The sequence below is a fragment of the Lepidochelys kempii genome, chromosome 2 (genome assembly GCF_965140285.1).
Source record: "Lepidochelys kempii isolate rLepKem1 chromosome 2, rLepKem1.hap1, whole genome shotgun sequence".
Lineage (NCBI taxonomy): Eukaryota > Metazoa > Chordata > Testudines > Cheloniidae > Lepidochelys > Lepidochelys kempii.
In genome coordinates this window covers 58,663,332-58,689,108 of record NC_136381.1, presented here as the reverse complement: position 1 = coordinate 58,689,108, position 25,777 = coordinate 58,663,332, and the positions used below count along the sequence as shown (strand labels likewise).

General features: G+C 39.5%; 1 protein-coding gene across 10 annotated transcripts in view; it reads right to left on the bottom strand.

Annotated features, from left to right (window-relative positions):
- The window catches only part of EYA1 (EYA transcriptional coactivator and phosphatase 1), a 231,452-nt gene that overhangs the window by 99,657 nt on the left and 106,018 nt on the right, over positions 1–25,777 (bottom strand). For 8 of the 10 annotated variants that reach the window (XM_073330862.2, XM_073330863.2, XM_073330867.2 and 5 more), the window contains 2 exons: positions 18,345–18,394; positions 16,687–16,814 (listed from right to left, as the gene is read on the bottom strand). In XM_073330862.2, the coding sequence (XP_073186963.1) occupies positions 16,687–16,810 (124 nt within the window). In that variant the 5' untranslated portion in view covers positions 16,811–16,814; positions 18,345–18,394. Of the gene's footprint in view, positions 1–14,588; positions 14,652–16,686; positions 16,815–18,344; positions 18,395–25,777 lie in introns of those variants that run through there. The other 2 variants (XM_073330852.2, XM_078851519.1) reach the window with 2 other exon arrangements.

The following is a 25,777-nucleotide window of genomic DNA, read 5'->3' as shown; positions in this document are numbered from 1 at the left end:
GATACAAGTGAGGACATGCATCGCCAACACAAGGAGCCAACCGTGCACACATAAGCGATTTAATAACTTCAGTGGCTGTATGCCGATGTAAGTTAGGTTGACATAATTTTGGAGTGTAGACATGGCCTTAGTTGTGATGCTCGGAGTACCTTTTCCAGATCTGAAGAAAAGCTCTGTGTGGCACGAAAGCTTGTCTCTCTCACCAACAGAAGTTGGTCCAGTAAAAGAAGTAACTGAGAGACAAGATGGATGAGGTAATATAACATTTAAACAAGGGCAGAAAATGTCTATGAGATGTATTCAAAATGAGAGGTAGGCTCAGATATATATGAATTACTGCAGTAGCACAAACCTTAATTTCTGGAACTTCTCACTTATAAGTGCATGATTTCTCACCTTTGGTACTGAATTAATGCTACTTTTTTCATTTGAAAAGAACGGAACCTGTATCCCCGCCTTACCTATAATGTTCATTTTGAGTGAATCCTAAAATACACATACCCTACACTCATAAAAACATACAACAGCTACACCCTAAGACTTCAATCATGAAATAGATCCTGGCAGGCAGCTGTCTGCATCCATGTGGCACACAGAGCACCATTAAAATCATTCAGGCTCTATGCAGGCACAAGCATAGACTCAGACAAATCCAATTGCACGATCGGGGTCCAATTTTATCTTCTTTATTTGATCTCAAGGAAATATGCCAGGAAGCATTGCTACATTATACCTAGAACTAAAAATCAAACTTCTGAACAGCTTCAGCAAAATAAGCTTTCCTCTCTTAGGAAGTTCCAGGTGCCTTAAGGATGAAAGTGCCTCTTCTAATGATGAAATTTAATGAAAATATTAGAATTAATAAGCCTAGAAGTTAAAGAATCTTCTAAAGCACCAGCAAAAACTAAGAAAATATGTTTATTTTATATTTTCCCTTGGATTTCTTTGACATTCCAGTGCCAATTTCTGTAGTAAAGTTAGCATAACCGTCTACCTGTACCTACTTTTAAAATTATACTTGCAATATACATATTAAAAGAGCCTTCTGTTCTGCAGTTTCTACTATCTGGAATAACCTCTCTCTCTACCTCATCAACTCTCAATCCCATTCCAAATTTCATCTGAAAATATCTTTTCTTCTTTGCTTATATTTCTTAATTTCCTTCTTTCCTATATATTATTTGGCTCTGGTAATAGACTTCTGTAGGTATTAAAGTGTATACATTAACATTATACATATGTAGACAATTTTCACATATAAATCATCAGATTCCCAATATGCCACACTTATATCAGAAGTTAAAAGCTAAGCTAGTAGAGATACAGGCTTTCAGTGATGGAGCATTTTTCTGAAATATCATTTCATATATCTACCACTAATCAAACAACAACATTTGTTTAGTCCAACATCCAATTCAAGTCTAACATTCATTTGAAAATTCGGAGAACTTGGTCACTTATGGTAATTCAACATTCTGCCTGCCTGGTAGTCTCTAATCTGATGCGGTTTTATTTCCAAATTATCATCTAACTAGATTCCAAAACTTGTTTCCCATTAACTTTTGTGTAAATAGACAGATTCCCAAATGGCATTAATTTTGGCCCATGTCAAGAAAGATAGGTGTTCTCTTTTAGTTTCCTCGCAAAACACAATAGTGAAAATTCATCCTTGAAATCCATTACTTCTTTTTTATACTACTACTGACAGTGGGACTTTGGCTCCCAAGTGCATAAGGCCATGTCTACACTGCAGGAACTATGCCAGCATAGCTACTGTGCCGTAGCTTAATCAGCATAATCCCGCAGCCTACACGGATGGGTGTAGGAACACTAGCTCCCTGAGCGATGGTAACTGGGTCGACAGAAGCAGTTCTTCCACAGATCCACCTGTGCCTATACTGGGACTTAGGTCAGCATAGCTCCATCACTCAGGGGTATGGATTTTTCACATCCCTGAGCAATGTAGCTATGACAACCTCAATTTTAAGTATAAACTAGGCCTAAGTCACTTTTAAAAATGACATGTAGTCTTCTCAGTCTACTAGGGATTGCAATGCCGAGCACACCAATGCCTAAATACCTTTAAAAATCTGGGCCCAAGAGGCTGATTCTCATTTACACTGGCATTTTAACACTGCTCTGGCAGTGTAAAGTATGAATCGGGTGCAAATGTAAAGTAGCTTTAGTGAAAATGAGAATCAGCCCCCAATATTTTTTCTGATGCTTAAAAAGGAGCGGGCAAAAAATTTTCTTTTTAAAAAAGAATTATTAAAAGGATCAAGGAAATAGTTGCAACAGATGCTACATTTGTACCATCATTACCTGAGGCTTAGTGTTCACTGAAGTGAAAACTTACTGACCTTGGGTCTTGCATACACCTATATACATACGTAACTTTACCTGCTTGGGACCACTCACGGTGAGTAAAGTTAAGCATGTGTGTAGGTATAGGCAGGATCAGGAACCTTGCTGTCTTCTCAGGTGTCCTACAGCAGCTATAGTCTCAGCATAGAAAATCATGTTCATGTTAGGAAGTCACACGTAATCATATATAAGGCACTAATAAATAAATAAATAAAATACCACCACCTCCACCTAGCTCTGACTGCAGCAAAATTATTATTTTCCCACAGAGACAACAGTTGGCTGCATTCGTCTTCTCTTCTTCTGGACTGTATATAATACATTATAACAGACATACCCCCAAGCACGCAGCCATCTAGTACAAAAAATTCTTTAATATTAAAAAGTTATGGCATAGTCACTGTACCGTATGTCCAAAAGCAATATTTTAAATAAAAGCATGTAGGCAGTGATAAGTTACAATAACACCAACAGTTGTATTCATGAACCTATCCTCCATGAACTTATCTAATTCTTTTTTGAACACTTATTACTTTTGGCCTTTACAACATTCCATGACGAGTTCCACAGGGTGACTGTGTGTTGTGTGAAGAAGTACTTCCTTAGGTTTGTTTTAAACCTGCTACCTATTAATTAAGGCTGAAATGTTGATCACAACTTTGGACACTACTGTAACTTCTCTCTATTAACCAATATGATCAGGGACATGACCCCAAGCTCCAGGTGTCCCTAAGCCTCTGACTGCCAGAAGCTGGGATGGGACAACAGAGCATGGAGCACTCGATAATTGCCCTGTTCTGCTCATTCCCTCCAAAGCACGTGTCACTGGCCACAGTTGGAAGACAGGATACTGGACTAGATGGACAATTGGTCTGATCCAGCATAGCCGTTCTTATGTTCTTAATGATCATTTGAAAAGCATAGCTATAGAAACACCACATTAAGTTTTTTGGCTAAAAAGCAAAAGTCAAAGATGCAACAGTAGATATTGTTACAAAACCCCACCTCTTTCTTTAACAAAATGTGCATATTTTAAAATTCTGCAAAATTTGTCAATAAATAAATGTGGCTCCAGCATGGCAGTGGGAAGCACAGGCCACTGGCTGCATTAGGGTGGGAGATCACCTTGGCAGTGAGGCTGCACCCAACCCTAACACAGTGCAAGGGCTGGGCTTACCCTGCCCCTCTGCGCCAGGTGCACCAGGGTGGGTGGGCAGGCTCGGCCCAGCAGGATCCAAGTATGGAGGGGCTTAGTGTGGAGGGATCCAGGTGTAGGGTAATCTGAGTGCGGTCGGCTCAGTGGGAGATCTGGATGCACAGCGGCTCATTGTGGGGGTCCAGGTGCAGAGGCAATGGGACACTGCAGGGGATCCAGGTGAAGTGGTTGGGGCTCAACGGAGGGCGGGGAGGGGGGTTGGTTGTGGGGAGATGGGGCTCGGTGGGGAGGGGTCTGGTTGCTGGGGGAGTGGGCTTGATGGGGTGGGGGTCCAGGTGCAGCTGGCTGGGGCTCAGTGGGGTGGGGGTCTGCTTGTACGAGGCTCGTTGGGGGGGGGGGGGTTTCAGGCGTAGGGGAGTGAAGCTTGTGAGGGTGAAGTTGATGGGCCTGCTTAACAGGGAAGCCCCAGCTGCTGCTGAGGGGGAAGCCACATCCTGGGCGCTTGCTTCCCCCCACGATTCTCCTATCCCCTTTTCTTTCCCATCTCATTCCCCTTCCTCCACTGCTCCATGTCCCATCCCCCCCTCACTCCCACATTCCCCTTCCCTTGCCCTATTCCACCCCTTTCCTTCCCCACTGCCTCTTCCCCCATCCCCCTTAGAATCATAGAATATCAGGGTCGGAAGGGACCTCAGGAGGTCATCTAGTCCAACCCCCTGCTCAAAGCAGGACCAATCCCCAATTAAATCATCCCAGCCAGGGCTTTGTCAAGCCTGACCTTAAAAACTTCTAAGGAAGGAGATTCTACCACCTCCCTAGGTAACGTATTCCAGTGTTTCACCACCCTCCTAGTGAAAAAGTTTTTCCTAATATCCAACCTAAACCTCCCCCACTGTAACTTGAGACCATTACACCTTGTCCTGTCCTCTTCTACCACTGAGAATAGTCTAGAACCATCCTCTCTGGAACCACCTCTCAGGTAGTTGAAAGCAGCTATCAAATCCCCCCTCATTCTTCTCTTCTGCAGACTAAACAATCCCAATTCCCTCAGCCTCTCCTCATAAGTCATGTGTTCCAGACCCCTAATCATTTTTGTTGCCCTTCGCTGGACTCTCTCCAATTTATCCACATCCTTCTTGTAGTGTGGGGCCCAAAACTGGACACAGTACTCCAGATGAGGCCTCACCAATGTCGAATAGAGGGGGACGATCACGTCCCTTGATCTGCTCGCTATGCCCCTACTTATACATCCCAAAATGCCATTGGCCTTCTTGGCAACAAGGGCACATTGCTGACTCATATCCAGCTTCTCGTCCACTGTCACCCCTAGGTCCTTTTCCGCAGAACTGCTGCCTAGCCATTCGGTCCCTAGTCTGTAGCTGTGCATTGGGTTCTTCCGTCCTAAGTGCAGGACCCTGCACTTATCCTTATTGAACCTCATCAGATTTCTTTTGGTCCAATCCTCCAATTTGTCTAGGTCCCTCTGTATCCTATCCCTGCCCTCCAGCGTATCTACCACTCCTCCCAGTTCAGTATCATCCGCAAATTTGCTGAGAGTGCAATGCACACCATCCTCCAGATCATTTATGAAGATATTGAACAAAACCAGCCCCAGGACCGACCCCTGGGGCACTCCACTTGACACGGGCTGCCAACTAGACATGGAGCCATTGATCACTACCCGTTGAGCCCGACAATTTAGCCAACTTTCTACCCACCTTATAGTGCATTCATCCACCCCATACTTCTTTAACTTGCTGACAAGAATACTGTGGGAGACCGTGTCAAAAGCTTTGCTAAAGTCAAGAAACAATACATCCACTTCTTTCCCTTCATCCACAGAACCAGTTATCTCACCATAGAAGGCGATTAGATTAGTCAGGCATGACCTTCCCTTGGTGAATCCATGCTGACTGTTCCTGATCACTTTCCTCTCATGTAAGTGCTTCAGGATTGATTCTTTGAGGACCTGCTCCATGATTTTTCCGGGGACTGAGGTGAGGCTGACTGGCCTGTAGTTCCCAGGATCCTCCTTCTTCCCTTTTTTAAAGATGGGCACTACATTAGCCTTTTTCCAGTCATCCAGGACTTCCCCCGTTCGCCACGAGTTTTCAAAGATAATGGCCAATGGCTCTGCAATCACAGCCGCCAATTCCTTTAGCACTCTCGGATGCAACTCGTCCGGCCCCATGGACTTGTGCATGTCCAGCTTTTCTAAATAGTCCCTAACCACCTCTTTCTCCACAGAGGGCTGGCCATCTATTCCCCATGTTGTGATGCCCAGCGCAGCAGTCTGGGAGCTGACCTTGTAAGTGAAGACAGAGGCAAAAAAAGCATTGAGTACATTAGCTTTCTCCACATCCTCTGTCACTAGGTTGCCTCCCTCATTCATTAAGGGGTCCACACTTTCCTTGGCTTTCTTCTTGTTGCCAACATACCTGAAGAAACCCTTCTTGTTACTCTTGACATCTCTTGCTAGCTGCAGCTCCAGGTGCGATTTGGCCCTCCTGATTTCATTCCTACATGCCTGAGCAATATTTTTATACTCTTCCCTGGTCATATGTCCAACCTTCCACTTCTTGTAAGCTTCTTTTTTATGTTTAAGATCCGCTAGGATTTCACCGTTCAGCCAAGCTGGTCGCCTGCCATATTTACTATTCTTTCGACACATCGGGATGGTTTGTCCCTGTAACCTCAACAGGGATTCCTTGAAATACAGCCAGCTCTCCTGGACTCCTTTCCCCTTCATGTTAGTCCCCCAGGGGATCCTACCCATCTGTTCCCTGAGGGAGTCAAAGTCTGCTTTCCTGAAGTCCAGGGTCCGTATCCTGCTGCTTACCTTTCTTCCCTGTGTCAGGATCCTGAACTCAACCAACTCATGGTCACTGCCTCCCAGATTCCCATCCACTTTTGCTTCCCCCACTAATTCTTCCCGGTTTGTGAGCAGCAGGTCAAGAAAAGCTCCCCCCCTAGTTGGCTCCTCTAGCACTTGCACCAGGAAATTGTCTCCTACGCTTTCCAAAAACTTCCTGGATTGTCTATGCACCGCTGTATTGCTCTCCCAGCAGATATCAGGAAAATTAAAGTCACCCATGAGAACCAGGGTGTGCGATCTAGTAGCTTCTGCGAGCTGCCGGAAGAAAGCCTCATCCACCTCATCCCCCTGGTCCGGTGGTCTATAGCAGACTCCCACCACTACATCTAAACACACTTCTAAACTTAATCCAGAGACACTCAGGTTTTTCTGCAGTTTCGTACCGGAGCTCTGAGCAGTCATATTGCTCCCTTACATACAGTGCTACTCCCCCACCTTCTCTCATTCCCAGCCCCACTCCCTGTTGCACAGAAAACATGGAAGGGGAGCACAACTGGCATTAAGACCCAGGAGGCAACACTCAGCTGCAGAGTCAGTGGAGCAGCCGCAGCTGCCTTCAACTAGTTAGCTCTGCACCTGCAGAAGGGGGGGGCAGTGGCACGTAACCCGTGTGCCCCCTCCTGCCTCATCTCTGTTTGGGAGGGCAATCCCCTCCAAAGAACTGCATCCATGGTGGTCCCCCTTCTTCCCCCCACTCCACCCTGCAGCTTCCCTTCGCTTCCCTGGCGTTTTCTGAAGGGAAGCACAGGAATTTGGGGGCGGGGGGGGAGGGGGGACTTTTTCTGCAGGCGTGCAGTCCTGCAGAACTCCCCCAGGAATAATTTTTAAGTGTTGGGTTGATCCAAGGAACCCGTTGTTCACCAAAAGTCACCATGTGCCAGCTTTATTGAGCTTGAACCCCTAATGCTTGCCTGACAGCCAAAACTGCCTTTTGAGCTCAGCACATCAACAAGGCGCCTATCCTGCTTTAGGGCACAGCGGTTACTAGAATTAAGTTGACCCTCACCTAGTGCATCTCTCCACCAATGCAGGAATGTTACTTGAGATTTTTCTGGTCTAGTTTTCAAAACCCAAGCAATGGGACTTCCACAACTAATCAATTCCACCATCAAGAAGTTTCTGCTAACATTTGAACATGCAGCTTTGGCTTTTCTACTACTGGCCACCTTAATCTGACTCAGATTGACCCATTTATCATTGCTCCAGAGCTGAAATATTCTCCTTGCTGGTGGTTAGAAAATTAGCGTTATCTGTTGGGGTGCTTCTATGTTAATCTCTCCTTCATTCAGACAGTAGAACTGAGATGATTTTTGGGATGGAGATCCCACTTAATTTTTTTCTAACTAAACCCACCATAGGTAATCTGGCTGTGGAGATCTTCCTGAGCATGGACAATGGCTTGTGTGTTACTCTTGTTAGTCTGTGACTAAACTGTCTCTGTTCTTTAACTTCTGTAAATAGTGCTTAGATGTTAATGCAATTGGCACCTGATGTCACAAGACCAACAGCCAATGGCAGAGAATCAGCCAGCTAGAAGTCAGAGAGGTTTGACCTTCAAAGCAGAATCTGAAGTTCTAGGCAGTGAGTATCCAACCAGTGCCTCCTAATCAAACAAGAAGGTACATATAGTTTCTTCTAGTTTCCAGGACTCATTGGGATTGGAATCAGATACTCCCTTACTCTTTGAGGCATACATCTTTTCTCTCTCCCCATGATAAGCAAAGCTTTTCAGAAAATTGCAGCATCCAAACTGCATTCAATACAAATTGATAGCTTCAAACCATTCTAGGAGGCATTACTTGCTGAAGCCGCTAAATCTCTCTCTACATCACCCTCTTCTGCTGCTAAAGCAGGAACTTCTAACCTAGAGCCCAATATATTAAGGATCATCCTGATTACCAGTGTCTATTTCCTGGACCTTGAGCAGCCCCACACAGAAGGAAGTTGATATCCATGCTGTTTCATGTGCTTAACAGATCTCCATCTTTCACTATGGAATGGTGGTACCTGCTCCATACTTATGGTTGAAGCCACTTCCCATTGTAAGTCTGATTTTAAACATCCCTACTCTCCACTAAAATTCCCTGAAAAACCTCTAATCTCCCTGAAATGTCACATGCTACAGGCAAGAGATTTACTGGGAAGTTTAGAAACAGGAGTTTTTATTGAAGTTAGAGTATTTCAGAAATGCCACTTTCATCCACTTTACATTTTCCATAACTTTTTTTTTTATCATAATCTTTCACTGAAATGGCTTGGCCTAGAAACTCCAACTTTGTTATGCTATTGGCCTATGTTTAAATGAAGTGCCTTTTTATGTTTGAAGGAGGGTTTGGAGGAATTACAAAGATCCTGTTTTCACATATATACAGAGAATTGTTTAAAATATAATATTAAATATGTTTATATTTAAAAACCATGTCTAAACTGTCCTGTTCCTGATTAAACTTTGCTATAGGACGTGCTGGGCTGAGCCACAAGTGTGTGTGTGTGTGGGGGGGGAGAGGCTGGAGAGCTGGGAAATATACTGGGACAGGAGGCCAGGCAGGCTAAGAGGAGGTGCAGAGTTGGATTGGGAGGTAAGGGTCTGGGGTCATATGGAGGAGTGACACAGAGCAGTGCTACCTGGCCTCAGAATGGAGGGCGAGCTCTTGGGGAGGTAGAAGAACAAGAGCATGGATGGGATAGGAGACTGGCAGGTGATGGAAGCAGGAAAAGAGGAGGGGCATGGAAGGAGGCAGACAGCTAGGGAGGGATGGCCAGATTAAGCTGCCCAGAGCCTTAGGAACACTGTGACAGGAGGCCTCCTTGGAGTGGTTATGGCAGGGGCAGCTCTACCTTCCCTCCAAGAGAAGCAGGGGCAGTTGCATGCATCTGCCTTATTCCTCCCAGATGTGGTAGCTGGAGGGGGGGCCCAGTGCACACCCCCGCAGCCAGGGTGTATTTGCCTGGGTAGCTGGACTGGGCCCACTATAATTTTCTTCTCCTGTCACATACAAGGTCCTCTGCTGGGGTGGAGCCCCAAGGGCAGTGGGTCTTGGAATTCACACCCCATTAAGATGCATGGGTAGTTCTCCTTCTCAGAGCTATTGTTTTAGGCTATATTACTCCTGAGGGCATTCTCTGCCAAAAACATTAAAAATCTGCACACTATATTTTAAAATTCTGCAAATTTTATTTGTCAAATAAATGTGGAGGCTCCAGCATGGCATTGGGGAGCATAGGCCACTGGCTGCACAGAGGTGGGAGATCACTGTGCAGCTCCTCCCACCCCAGGACACAGATTCAATGGTGAGGCTGTTCCTAACCCTGACACAGCGCAAGGACTAGGCCTGCCCTAAAAGCACCCCCCCTCTTTGGCAGGTGCACCAGGTGGGGGCAGGCAGGCTCAGAAAGGCAGGATCCAAGTGTGGAGGGGCTTAGAGTGGGGGGATCCACATGTGGGTTGAGAGGGTTCTGTGTGGGGCAATCTGGGTGTGGGTGGTTCAATGGGGGATCCGGGTGTGGGAGGGATCTGGATGTACAGGGGCTTACTGGGGTTTTTGGGTGCAACGGTAATGGGACTCTGCAGGGGGGTCCAGGTGAAGGTGGTTGGGGCTCAGCAGGGGGGATCTGGATGTGGAGGGGATCGAGCTTGTCAGGGTGGTCTGGGTGCGGAGGGTTCAGTGAGGGGGTCCAGATGCTAGGGGAGGGGATCTCCGCGGGGTGGGAATCCAGGTGCAGCTGATTGGGGCTCGGTGGGATGGGGATCTGGGTGGCTCGTAGGGGTGGTCCGGGGGAGTGGGGCTCATCGGGGGCAGGATCAGTGGGAAAGTCTGGGTATGAGGGGGTCTGGATGCACAGGGGTTGGGTGAATGGGGGAGCAGCTCCCTGTACAGGGATCCTTTCCAATGCAGCTGAGGAGCAATGGGTGAAGGAAGCAGGGTTGGGGGAGAGGGTTTGCAGAGCTTCCTGCAGCTGGGGGAGTAATCTCAGGGTGGGTCTGACCCAGCCCCAGATGCCGTGCAGGGGAAGAGGAAGTCCTGTTCTCCCCAGCCCAGCCAGAACTAGCAGCTGAGCATGGCACAGGGTAGAGAGCTAGATCTTTTCCAGTCTCATCCCCTGCCCCACAGTGATTTACCTCTCTGCTGGCTGCCCTGGGCACCTGAAACATACTGCTGGGGAGGGTCACATGACCACTCTTGTGGCCTCCCTTTGCTTCCCCATCAGAAAGTTGTTTTTCTGCAGGGAAGCAAAGAAATCTGCGGGGGACATAAATTCTGCACATGTGCAGTGGTGCAGAATTCCCACAGAAGCACTATATGTGCACAGGCGGATGTCTTTGAATCAGTTAGATTTGTTTAACCTTTACAAGCTTTTTTCACAATCATGAGATCTAGAAATTCAAAATACTCAAGTGGTAGAAGCTGGAAATGAACAAAAAATGGAACCAGACACTCCCCCACGGCCAAAGAATTCTTCATCATTGACCATTCATCTCTCTGACTATCATCATCCACTAAACCTTAATTTTGCTCCCTATAATATAGAAGATTATGTATAATGGTTAACATACCAAATTACTAAAATTTAAAAAATCCTACTTCCTATTAAAGGGATCCATTTCCTAAATATTATAAAATTAGACTACAACATTAGCCACTGCAAAAAAGCTGCGCTAGATGCTATATTATTAAAAACACAAACCCACAAGCTCAACATATTGTATGCTAATAGAAACCTGCTCCACCATATGCTCAGCATATTTCATAATACAAAACAAATCAATTATTCCATTTCTGTAGATTAAAATATTCCTCTACTCCACCAACACATCACACTGACACCTTACAGAGCTACACATTTAACTAATAATATATAATATCACCAGTATGCATCCAAACATATATTTCTATTACAGAACAAAACAAAGAGGTAAACTAAAGGCTGACTGGACAGTGTAAGTCAGGTGGAGTAATAAGTGAATAAAGAAGAATTATGAGAGTGGGAAGCGTCTAGATCTCTTAACTATTTATTTCCAGACTAAGTGTTTTTGTTTTTAAGTTAGAGAATATTTGTAAAGAAAATGTAATACTTTCGTGTGATGAAACATGCATTTAAATGTAATCCTTTTTAATACAGACTTTTGCTTGTATGCGTGTTACAGAGTCTGGAGAACATGCACCATAGTTAACAATCTTGCCTTCCCTCAGTATGAGCTGGTTAAAGCAAGAAAGTCAACTTCCATAGTGCCCAGGAAGTAGCTATGGGATCTTGAAATATAAGGTACAGCTCTCCTCTGCAAATTGCCATCCAGAAGGGATAAGTTTTTATTATTATTATTATTTTAAATATACAACCAGTCTAATATCTAGCATCTTGCACCCTATGGTATTTTAAAGATCATGCCAAACAGCCCCAGTGCTTTCTTTTGAATCCGTGAAGGAGGATTCAGATTCAACAGCCTTAACACTACCTAATGGTTATCTGCCTGGCCAGGACAGTGGGGAGCTTTTATTGCCTTTGTGGAGGCATCTCATCCTGGTTCTCCTTCAAGTCAGATACTTTACAGATTAAGGCTGAGATTTTCAAAGCCACCTAAAGGGATTTTGACATCCAATTGCCTTTGAAATTAAATGTGCCACTAGAAATCTTTGAAAATCTCAACCTAATTTTTTGTTATCTGTTTCCCCCATCTATCTGGGACTAGAAATCTCTCTTCCCTCCTATCTGGCCCCTCAAAATGAGACAGAAGCACCTCTAGGACTCTCAACATGAAGAGAATGCTGTAAATTAGAAAAAACAGATCCCCTGTTTATTTTTGGTGGGTTTAATACTGCATAAAGACACTTTAAGTGGGCAGAGGTTCCAGTTTCTGCCTAGGTTAATTCCCTGAGAGTCATTTCTAATTCTTAGTTTAGAAGTGATTATCCCTTGGTAGAATTAGGAATCTAACGTAGCAGCCACTTGTGGAAGCTCCTTCAGAAGGTGGCTTCTGTGCAGGACAGCTTGCTAAACTAAGCCTTTTCTCTGTACCCACCCCCTGCATTAAGAAGCTGGACACTTGCTGAAAATGCCACTGGCTGGCTGGCAAAAAGTAAAGTTGAAGAATGGTAATCTCTTACCTGCTAATTTGAAATTTCCCAGTCCCTTTGTGTCAGTCCTGACATGGCAGCCCTTCTGTGAGAGGAAAAATAGCGAAGGGGCTAGAGCAGTAACAGCAGTGGACCCAAATTAAATTCCCTGATCTGCCACAGACTTCCTGTGTGACCTTGATCAAATCATTTAGTCACTCCGTACCTCAGTTAAATGGTGATAATAGTACTTCCCCACCTCACAAGGGTGTGGTAAAGATCATTACATTAAGAGATTGTGAGGCACTCAGATACTACAGTAATGGGATAAAGTACAAATATTACAGATATCCTCTCCTGTTTTGGTATCTGAGATTACTTTTTCCTAAACATTTTCAAACAAACCTTTTAGTGTTACTTTCAAATTTATTGCTTGGGAAGTCTCCAACTAAGCAGGATCAGCCAGACAGCCAGCCCCTTTTATAAAAGAAGTATATAACAAGATCTCTCCTTTTCCCTGTTCCCTCTCCATCTGCTGGTAGGAGGATTTACACTCTGGGCTGGCATATTAGGATAGGAGAAACCAAATGAACCAGTAAGAAATTACTGTATTATTACTGGCTTTTCCTAAAATGATGAACAAATTTTATTTCCTCTTCACCACACACCAACACAGGCCGTAATGACGGTCTCATGATCTGACATGAATTTAAATGAATATTGCTTTGATTTATGGAAACTGCCATAATTTAAGAGATCTCATAGAGAAATTGGCATCTGAAGCAAGAATAAGTCAGACTTATCAAAATTCCTTTGAAATTATTTTGGATGGGTAGAAAAATTTACCCAACCTATTCAGAACAGGTAAATGGCTACTAAAGTGGAATTTCTGCACTGGCAACCATGGTTACAAGATGTTCATAATTGCTTATGACTGTGCGGCGCACCTTTGTACCAGGGCACATTTTGCATTGCAACAAAGGTGGGTGCCATACCAAGTGTCATTAAGCAAGCTAAAGGGTGTATTATCAAACCAGTATGCAAGGATTAAACTGTATGATTCAATCACACAACTAAATCCCCATTCAGTGCTTTGAAAGCTTACTACTAAGTGTGAAGCTAAAAATATGAGCTAATAACAGTCATCTATCTAGCAACCACATCCTCTTGTAGTACAACATCAAAAAGAGGCATGTCTGAAAACGTGTATGAGAGGAATTAAAAAACATGTGTTTGAAACAGGGCCATTTCACTTTGGGACAGATTTTTTCCCCCTAATTTACAGAACACATTTTGCACTCTGGGGTATGGAATTCTGCCCAACTCACACCCATAGCGAAATGAAACTTAACGTATCTTTATAACAAACTTATAACATGCAAAAATGCACACACCTGAGGCCATGATTCTCATTTACATTACGGCCCCTTTAAAGTAGCAGAGTGATGTAAAGGGGTCCTTTGTTTAAATGAGAATGAGGCCCACAGTCATCTTGAACAGTCAGTTTTGCATATTACATTTAACACGTGAATGTTCAGCAACACATATCCAGTCCACATGCAACAAACAAGCAAACCACACATTTGTCATACTGTAGCATTTTAAGGGAAATATTTGGCAGCCATATACAATGTATATCCCTAGAATCTGTAATTTCATTTTAAGCCAGGTCCTACTTCAGCAGAGTGTGCAAGAAAATATAATTTTAGTTTATGCTTAATTTAAAAACAAACAAAAGCTACATTAATCTTGTTTTTCTAAAGCTTGATCATCAGTTAAAAAAAAAAGTTTTCCCCAGAGCAAGAAATATACACTGGCAGATTCAGGGGAAAATTCTGCCCTTGGACTCTTATGCTACTCCCACTAAATTCAGTTGGAATTATTTCTGTATTTGAGAACAGAATTTGACCCTAAGTGCATATCTGATTCTAGAATGAATTATCTGATATTTCTTTCACAGACTTAAATTAATTATTTGTCACTGAGGGTAACCACAATTGTACGAATTACTACTGCAGCTTTTATTAACTTAAACTTAGACTGGAAACAGTGGGCATGAGATACTTTTCAGAAATTTTTTTTTACATCATCTTAAAATGCATGTTAACATTTTTGCTGTGTTCACCATGGCTACACAAACCTGCAGTGGTCTGTGTACTAGTACTTAGCAACCAGTCTGCAGTGATGAGCAGAGTCATGTCACCTGAAGGGAAATTGCAAACAAAAGAAAACTGTTGGGCTTCATCTCAGTTTGTAAAGTTTCTTTGAAAGGCTACATTTTTCTTGGTAGAATTTAACCTAAATGAACTTACACATTCTGAAGTCAGAAATGAACTATGTTAAAAACAAATTACAGTGGTTTAGTTTTATATTTCTCAATAAAACTCAACATTGCACTCACTGAAATACAGACATTATTTGCAAATGTATTTGTTGAATGGTATTTGGCTGAAGTTGGGGCACAAGTGGAAACTATACAAATAACTCATTCCTTAAAAACAAAACATTTAGGGCCCTTGGTTCCCTTTGCTCCGTGTGTGCGCACACCTCCGATTTAGGTCAATAAGGAGTTCTGTGGCCAGGTCAAGGGAAGGGTCTTGTGGTTCAAGGAAACACGCTCAACTTCTGTGTTGCTGAAGTGCCTCCAGATTGAACAGAAGGGCCAAAAACTGGGAACATTTATAATAAAGCACTTAGTGATCATCAGGGCTTTGAACTCACACTAGTAATAGCTATGTGTTGGTTTAATGAAATTAAGCTGTGGGTGAAATTTTCAAAACTGCGTAAGTTCCACTTTCAGAAGTCACTTAGGAACCTAAGACCCACTAAAAGTCAATGGAATTTAGGCTCTCAGGTGCCCAAGTAACTTTTGAAAATGGGACGTTTATCCTGTCCCGAAAGTACATCTGATAACATATAAATGACAGAAGAGTCTTTTGTGGGCATGGAATATTTAATTTTTTCTACTTTAATTAAAATAATGGGAAAACCACAATCATACATAAGTCTTTATTTAAAAACAAAAACAAACAAAAAGAACCCCAGAGGTTAATACTATAGGCTATTAGAATTAAAAATGGCTTAAAGTTTAATCTTACAAAACTTATTTTGTAGCAATAGCATAAAGTAAATTATACACAAACTCCAGCACAACTGACTGTCAGCTTTTGATAAGCCATCCCAAACAACAGTCGACTCCAATTAGAGTGGATAACAGAGATGTCTACGGAGCTCAGGGGAGACAACATTTATCTGATTGACAGATGTCTTTCCTGGAAGAACGCAATGCATACTGTATCTAAAACAGTTTGGCTCATTATTTATATGTTGGCTTTTAACACACAGTACGTCTTTACTACATGTAATACTCAAATGTATGCTATAAAAATCTGTTTTATAAAAAAATGTGATTCTAAGTTTCAGATTTGTGAATACATTAGAAACTCATGATCTTTTATTTTCTTTTGCTGCAGGGTTGTAGTAAAGACTGCTTTCCACAATTACCTGAAAGGACTACATTTTTACAGAGGCATTATTTGTAGGGGAGATGTGTTGAGGTATTCTTCGTATTATACTGAGAACAAATATAGCCAGTTGATAAGTCAATTGCATTTTGTTTCTGCTATTTCTCCTCTTCTCATCAAAACATGAAAAATATGTATCATATTTTACCTTCACTGAATTATTATAACTATTTGAATTTTGGACAATCCATCATAAGAGCAGAAGCTGAATACAGCCTATCAAATTATCTTTAGGAAATATCAACACATAATTTTTAAGGACAGCTTTGTATTTGCCTACATGGCAAAGCTTTCATAAACTTAGTAATTTACACAAAATGCAAATCCAAAATTAAAATAGAGAAATGGCAATGCTTGCTTATAATATACCTTTTATAGAAACTAACTGTAGATATTTCCTGTTCTTCTCAACACTAAAATGCAAAATTATTTTGTTGATGGATTTCAACTATTTTAAGCAACATAATACCACTCAAATGCATTGAAAATATGTAAAGGGAATATAAACATGGCTTGAGAGCTATTGCTGAAAGCCAATAATATTAATTACTGACAAACATTGACCATAGTCTTTATACATCATATTACACAAAGATAGATCATCTACAATAGTACAATTTTATATATATATAATTTACTGACTTAAAGATTGATGGAACAATCTCTTGAAAAAGAGCAACATACGAAGCATATTCAGAGAAAATGGTAGCTCACCTTCTGTGCCATTGGGTGTCATGGAATTATTATTTATATGAGAGTTATCAAGTTTTGGACCATTGGGGGATTCACTACTACCACTCAGTCGGCTATGCGGGCTGGCTAGATCCTGCATTTCCATAGACCTAAAATCAAGAAGCAGACAATTTTACGGATACGTTGAACTTTAATTATGGAGGATTTGTCCATACATCTAATCCATTATTTCTACTCGATTACAAAATACTTTGTAAATAATCAATAGTTTTCCATAACACAATCTTTTTTTCTCATCATAAAAGTGTTAACTCTTGCGTTGTCACTCCATATATTCAACTCATGAGAAACAGTCATCTCTAATATTGTAACCCTTAACACAATAAAATATAAATATAGGAAACTATATCTAGGAGATTCCTATCACCTTACACTTTTTAAATTATGTGTAATGGGCAGTTTCATCAATGTATAAAAAAAACCATTCCCTTAGCAATAAGATAAAACTGTGCTTTCTCAAAATTTACCACCCAATTGGAATTTAATGGGCCTCCAAACCAAATAAAACACTTGAAGCAATTGTTGAAACCTATAGTCTAGTGACAGGGAATGAGATATTCTTGATGTATGTGTTTACTCTGGCAAACTACTTAATTGTTCCTCTGTTTCCGTTGAAACAAATGCAGCATTAAAACACTATTATGTCTGCTCCCTTGTTTGCTCTGTGGATTACATAAAGTGTGCCCAATTGAAAAGGGATAAGGCAACCTACAGTGAATCCATACAGGCGTCAGTATGCCTTAATACTCTGCAGTACCGCAGCTGTCAGTTAGTCAAAATGAAACAAAAACAATTCAGATTCAATGCAAAAACAAACAAACAAACAAACAAAAATCAACATTTATGCAGTAGACAAACAGCTAAATTCCACAGAAATATCTTCAATTCAACAATTAACAGTTTCATAAAAAGGAAAACAGGCCTCTGGCCATGATCACAGTTACAATTTTCTCAGCTTGCATTTGTTAAGTTTGTAAACAAAGTATACATTGCTTTAGTTTCCATTGTTCCAAAATCTTATGATAAATGCTAATGACTCAACTTTTTCTAAATAGTCTCTCCTGATAGAAAATTCGTATCGTTTACTTTTCTACGCATGCATTTGAACCTGGGACTGTTTCCACTTTAAAAAATTATATACTGAAGGCACTTTTTAGTATTTATTTAAAAAACAAAAAAACTTCTCTTTTTCCTTCCATAGTGGAAGTGTAAATAGTCTTAAACACAAATGTTGTTTTACCCATATGATTTTTCATGCCTACAATGAGATTATATTGCGGCAGCCTTGAATGCATTGTTTCACCTTAACTCCCCCTAGCAAAGCACAGCCACACATTTTGAAAGCCCAGCTACAGTTCTACGGTGGTTTTTGTTTTGTTTTCAAGAAGCAAGAGATTCTCTACCATTTAAATGAAAAATATTTTAGTGCAGAACCGAATTTATTCATAGCTTACAGACTTTACTGTATTTATTCACGTCAGAAATCTCCAAGCATTGATGTACTATTATTCAGTTTAAAGTGGAAAATAATAATAAACGTTTACTTTTACCTGAAGTAAACAACCGTGCTTCTAAGCAGTACTTGCCATAGAGAGGCCAAATATCAGTCATATCCTTACCTGCAGCTTTAGAAAACAGCAACATCTGAACTGCTTTGGGATTTTTGCACCTGCAAACCCAGGAAAGAAATAGAAGCCTTTATTAGTCTGCTTTAACATCAAACCTTAATCTAAACAAGGATATTACTGCGGATGACAATACTGTCCTTTAACCAAAAGAAAAGGAGAATACTGCAACAGTGAAAGGCATATTGTCTTTAAATTGAAGTCTCAACTGTTGTTTCCTCCTGCAGGTCTATCCCCCTCCTCCCCATGTCAGGGGGAAGGCAGCCAAATGACGGGATAGTGATTCATCACCGGCCTATGACAGCTGCAAACTGGATTACCCCTCCCCCAATCAACATGCAAAGCAGCCTTGCTAAAAGGTAGCTAGAAAGAGGTGTCTGGAAAAAGGTAGGTGTTAATGCAGGGAACATGTTGTACAGAAGTAGCTCAAGCAGTAAAAGCTCAGCATCCTCAGAAGATCTTTCATCTTTTGTTATCACTGGTTGAAATATATCTCCCTCCCACTCTTTAACTCAACAGTTTCTTAACCTTATCATGTTGGTTTTCTTCCTCATCTGTCTGTCATTTAACATTCATTAGATCAGATATTTTCTTAAAATGGGAAGTACATCTGCTACGTAGAGCTGAAAATCATTTATGACCAACAACTTGGTGCAACTATCTGAAAACCATGTCCATCTCTAAACAGTGCCAATTAGTTTTCTAAAAGATGTCACCATATTGCAAAATAAAACAGATTAAAATGCAGAAGAAAACACACTTCTGCATGACAGAGTTCTATTTGTAAGGTTTCTAACTATCTGTAAGAATTTCAGATACCAAACTTGAAAAGACTCTATAGTTCTCTTGTTAAAAATGTAACTGGCGTGAACCTCCCACTATTTGCTTTTGGTCATCCTGAGATTCAGAAGGGAGCTTGGATTTTACAGTGGAAACCAATTAGCAGTCTTCCCAGTTTAGTAAAAACAATCATTTCCAAACCCCAGCTGACTAGTATATTTTCATCTGATGTGATCAGAAAAACTTTATGAATGTGGATTCTGCTGGACATCACTTAATGGATTGCCTTAGATAGTAAACTTTTCTCTAAAACCAGTCACAATTACCAGCAGGTGATAACTCGCAGGTGAAGATAGGCTGTTGGCTTGACTGCAGAAACAAACTTCTCCAGCAAAGGTATATAATGTCTAAATGTCTACATTCAGAATCTTTCATGTGCATTTCCATTCAACCTGAACTGACATCTCTTAGATGATCACAGAACAAAGAAACAAGAGAGATGAGGCATTTTAAGTGCCATAAAAATCATCCAAGCAAATCTCACTTTATGTGTGTGTAGTTTTTGTTATTTTTAATCACAGACAGAATTACTACTTCAGCAAGAGTAAACTACTGCTAGAGGTAGCCAGGCAACGTATAACTTTACAAGTGATGTCAAGAAGCATGCAATAATGCATAGAGAAAAACTTCAATCTTTTTATAACTGTGTATTTAAAGTATTGCATAGCGTGCTTTTCAATGCTTTTTACCAAGCCAAATCAAACTGAAATATCAGATGTGTGTTTGCAGCAGCTACTCCATACTTTTTTTTTTTTTAAAGTAAGAAAAAGAAAAATAGTCAGATGTAAGATGGAAACATTTTTACTCTTAACCCCAGAAACTGCAGCAGAATGCCTTAAGGATATGTTCCTCTACTGGTACTTCTATACACCTGGAATAAATTATAGGTGAGAACTAACTTTGTTTTAAGAGCTATCTCTGCTTAGTAATGTGGAAGGTCATTTAAAATACGTCTCAGATGAACAAAAGAAAAAATATTTTCTTTTTAAAAGATATATATTATATATATAAAAACTAAATGGCATAGTCTCCAAAGTATATTTTTAATATTATTATTACTTTATCAACTTCTGAAATGCATTTTATCCTAACAATTTTAATTCCAAAATAAAAATTAACAAAAATGTAGTTACTCACAAAATAATAGTTTTTATTAAAAAAAAACAACAAAACTTTGATTCAGTTAGTGTGGGGAAAGAACAACTTGCCTGTATGTTTTTCAACTAGATGTAGCCTAGAAAATTAAATATATACCTTATATGTTCTTCTACACTCTCACAAATCATAAAGTTCATATCCAGGATCTTCATTTTCATTAGGCATACTTCAGATATATTTCTTTGTGTCTCAAGGATTATTTAAACCATGTGTTGTTCGTTACCATATTTAAAAATGGCTCTTTAATCAAAATAACTTTAAAACAACTAATCCTCACTTAGGCTGGTCAGCTGAATCCACACAGTGGTCCAGGAAAAATAAATCTACTCTCAAGAATGCGAATGCAGACAACAATTAGACACAGATGTGAGTGAAATTAGTTACAGTTTACAAAATGCTACACTTCACATGCTTTCAGTTTTTTATGTGTGGTACAAAATTACAATGTAGTAAAGAAACAAACTTATGATGACGAGGGAGAAAAACACATTTCTGGGTGGCGCTGGCTCACTCTTATATGATTGCCCACCTTTGCCATGAGGCTTCTAGATAAATGAAGTTTTAAAATACATTCTAGTAGCTCAATAATTAAACAAATTTCTCCTTTAAGCAAAGGGAAAAAATGTTTTGGCCTTAAGAGTCCATTCAAGGGGGCACATAAAAAAATACACAATGAAAGGGTTTTTTTGCTGTCGCTCACTTATACTCTGCATCCTGATTAGACTAAAATTGCCTAAAATGATAAATGACATATAGATTCTTCAAAATGCATCACAAGTTATTACTATTTATAATTTAATTATTTTAAGTAACTTTCACCTCTTCATCTTTAACATGGACCACAGATTCTGGGACTGTATTATATATGACAAGGAAAAGAAAGGACATTGATATCACAGCTACTTAAAATTCACCCATTTAAGAATCTTAAACCAGTAACATCAAATTCTGATTACTTAATGAGGTATTTTAAGTTTGCCTTTTTTACTAATTAAATTTATAATTCTTCACAGATGTAGGTTTTGTTGATGTTCAATTTGTCTCTCTCATTTTGTTAAACCTCACATAGTACTCCACCAATCCACTGAATAGCCACATTAAATCTGTTAATACCATGCTCTTCAACCCCAGAAATTATTTCCAGAAGGCAAACTTGCTTTGAGAGATCACCAAACAAGACTTAAGGTACACATTTTATCACATTTTCCCTACCACAGAGCTCAGGATGCGGAGGAAAATTCATGACTTTTGCACTGTTTATTATACTTCGCTAAATTACAAATCAAAAGCATCTGACAGAAGATCATATATGAAGCCAAAAAGTTAATAATGTTCTGTGAAAAGTAAACTGTAAATGGGAAGGGATTCTAAATCTCGGCAGCACAGAGCAAATAAAATGTAGGTACTTGTCTAAATTATGGGTTTTCCACAGACTTTTTTTGCTTGCTAGAAGCAATTTTTATTAAATGACTATAATTTAAAACATTTTTTCCAGCTGAAAATAAATTTTCAAAGTGAAAAAACTAAGCTTATCCAAATAAATATAGCTGGCATATGAGCTAGTTTTTTTCAACCACAGTTCTACTCTACCCAAAAATTTCAAAGACAATGGCAATTTTCTAATCAGAATATTTCTTCATAGGAAAATATTGTCAGTTTTAACAGCATAAACTATACATATTTTTTCAAAACAGCATTCTTTTTCTCTTTGAAAACATTTTCCATTCACAAATAAATGTAATGATTTCAAAGGTAAATGTGAAGAAATTAAAGGAAAAACATACTAGAGAAAAAAGTCACCTCAGAAACTGGCAAACTCTTTCATTACACTTTCACTCTTCTTGTAATCCTACCAATATACAGAATATATGAGGAAGTCATGTTTCTTTTTAATTCAAGTACTTACTTCAAAGACGAGATTAAAAAGAATAATTTTCAGAACAGAAGCAAATGATCACAGCTCTCTAATTTTTAAATACTAGTTTATTTTTTAAAAAATACTACCTTTCATTTACCTATTTTCAACACTTACAAATGAAATATTTTGACATCTGACTGAAATGTGAACAGTATTATTCTCTTTAGGAAACAAGTACCACTTCGTGTCAATACTTCTAATACATACAGAAATTTTAAAATGAACCATGAGCTTTCTGGTCTTCAAAGCATTTTTTGGTTCTTACAAAATATTTTGTATCTATCAAAACTTAGAAAATGATAACTTTGCTTTTGGAGTTGCGCATTCTTATGCTGTGTGCTCCAGAAGGTGAAGAGTGGCTCAGTTAGGTTTCTGTGTCTGTCACCACACAGATTTTTCAGGTTTAAAAGACTACGGCTGCTCAATAGTGGGCTTTAGTAATAAAACAGTAAGGAACTCCATGACTTGTGAGTGTGTATGTATGTACATATATACACATTTATACACCCTTAATTATCTCAAATACTCTGCACAAGCAATTTCAGTAAGAAACTGTAAATAATACTTATTCTGAAAAGTATGACTGGGGCTAAAAAATTCTGACTACACAGAAAACAGTATTTTAAAAAACTTCCTGTCAACATTGTCTTTTTAATTATTTAAGAGACAAACAGCATTAAAAAGTTCCATACAAGTTTTATCAATTCTTAAATTTTGTTAGTTTTCCTGCTTGTCTCTTCATTGAAATATATCTGCATCTAAGGAATGATTTTAAAGTCAGTGACACCTCTACTTTTATAGAATAAGTCTTTTACTACAGCAGCCATCCATTTTATTGATGTTTGTAAAAAACACCTTAAGAAATACATACTTGTGAATCTTTTGTGAGTCTTGATTGCTCAAAAGCAAGATGTAAAATTTATTGATACTTTAAAGAGCTTTAACTTCCGGATTCTAAGTTCTTAGTTCTAAATGAGCCACATAAAATGTCAATAAACGTCATATATTTTAGCTGTATAGATGTTTATTCTGTCTTCTCTAAAAGTTCTCCTTTGCAGAACTGAATCTTTTGCCTGGTGTTTGGAAAATTTAAACATATTAAGCAAAAGGATTTCCTGCTTCAGAAAGTACTGTCAAGATCTCTGTAATGCATTCTTCCTCCAAATTTCTTCATTATTTTCTCATGCTCTTGCACCTCTTCTTCACAGGTCCATAGATTGTATATACTCTCCCCCCATCAACTTATCATCGTGTTATTTATTTTCAATGAACCATTAATACTGCACGAAATCAAATAGGAGGAACAAAACTCTGACTGAATACAATAAATAGAGCCATGTAACATCATCTGCTTTGAGGGAAGCCTACAAACCCAAGCCTAAAACATAGTGAAAATTAACTGTTAAAACTGTTGATTTATAATTAGGTATTAACCTAATCATGAAATGGAGAACGTACTTATAGATGAGATCTCATACAAAGTTGCTGAAGTACTTGGGAAAGTACACATTGTTTTGCAATTAGGCCATTTCATGAGGTTGGGGTTTTTTTTTTGTTTTTTTTTTTTAAGCTTCAACAGAAAAGACCTAGTGTTATCTTCCTTCTTTGCATCACAGGACAGCTGTTGTCACTCCATGCAATTTTTAAAACAGCCGGTTTGTACTTACAGTGATTGGATCTGCTGTATCCACCAGTTTTATGAGCTCCCTTCACGTTCTCTGACTTAAACCACCATTCCTCACATAGCTTTATTCCTGGGTAAAGTATTGTGCTCAGCTCTGTTGCCGACTGCCCTGGTTTTTAGTAGCTCTCACTCGAACACGAGAACAGAAGTGAAGCGTCTCTGGAGGGCAAACCCAAGCTCAGAGCAAAATCTTGTGTGATTGCTGCTGCAGGCTCTGCCTGCAAAAGCGTCGGGGGTGGGGTGGGGTGGGGGAGCAAGTTTTCCAGAAAGAAAAACCACCAAGTGGACTTTCACAGGAAGACTTAGAGTCGGAAGTGGCACTGGGGAGTTTGTGTCTAGCACCAAACTCTGAACCATCAGCTCCCACTGTTCTGTTTAGTAACAGCTTTGAGGAATGGGCTGTTCCCCCCACTGAACAGCAGCAGATAATATCTGAGAGCCGTAGACAAAGAAACAGCAGAATCTTCATGCCTTCTATTTGTTTGCTCAGTCTTGTAGGTCTGCCCATGTAGCCTCGGGGCTTTTTGTTTTGTTTTTGTAATGCAAACCACAGCTATTCTCCTGTCCGAACCTTATTGGTTTAAAAGTAACAATTGAAATGAGCCCTGTGCTGCCTGACTCAACCTTGCTGCTATAGAAAAATTTAGTATGTAAATGAAGGAGCCTATGATATCCGAATAAACAGCTGCTGTGGGTGAAGAACAGAGCTCAAGCGCTCTGTCAACAAGCAGTGTCTCTTTCTCCCCCAGCTAGCCATTCATATCCTTTGGTGGCAATTACACAAGAGTTCTTTTCCATCTTTTTCTGCTTCTCACTAGAAAAAGCAGTGAGTTCTTTTTTTTTGTTCAGTAATATATTTTAAAAAAATTAACTCAGTTTAAATGTGCCCGTATTCATTTAGCTAGGTTTAAAGAAAAGCCACAACAAATAGAAAAGCTGGAATTAAACACACATTTCCTCAAAAAGTGAAGCTAAACAAGGATATTCACAGAAACACCAAAGCACACAAAATATAAGTGTAGACATGCAGTTCTGATAGATATTTGATAATAAATGTTACAAATTCAAAGATTACCTGGTAAAGAAAATGTCTGCTCATACTGTACAACCTTTTTCACATTGAAGTCTGCCCAATGCAATGTTAAGCTATATAACACAATGTCTGGAACCTTCTAACAGTGCATAACATGCAGATACATGTGAAATACCTGTATGTCTCAAAACAATCAGAACTGAGTTTACAAGGTGTTTGACTTGTATTTTAAAGTATTAGTACTCAATTATCAGTATTAATGTTTTAATTTTTTCAAAAATGTGGAATGGCCATTTCCAATTAAATGAAACGTACACCTATATAGTTAAACAGTTAGATGTCACATCAATTAAACACTGAAATATATAAAGTTTAGATCTCACTAATCTTGTATTTCAATAATTTAATGTAAAATGTATTTTAATATAAACTCATTTCAGATGTCTTAAGTTAATATTATTGCATTTTTGTTTATTCACCATTGAAAGCAGCCTATTAAAAATAAAAAATACATAAATTAAGTGTAAAGCATTGAATATATAATATGTAGTAACTAAATTTTGACAAGGTTTTTTTTGATGATTCTGTTCTTCTATAAAATATTTTTCAGTTAGCTTAACTCTTATATTTTCCATACTTTTAGAGCAAAAATAATCAAAGTATGATGAAAAAACCAGTCTGATTATTTGCAATAGAAATACTTGAGACTATGCCCAATTCTAATGTATTAAATAAAATTTAGCCTTATCCAGAATAAACAGATTTAAAATGTTTTTCATTGACAAAATTTGTTG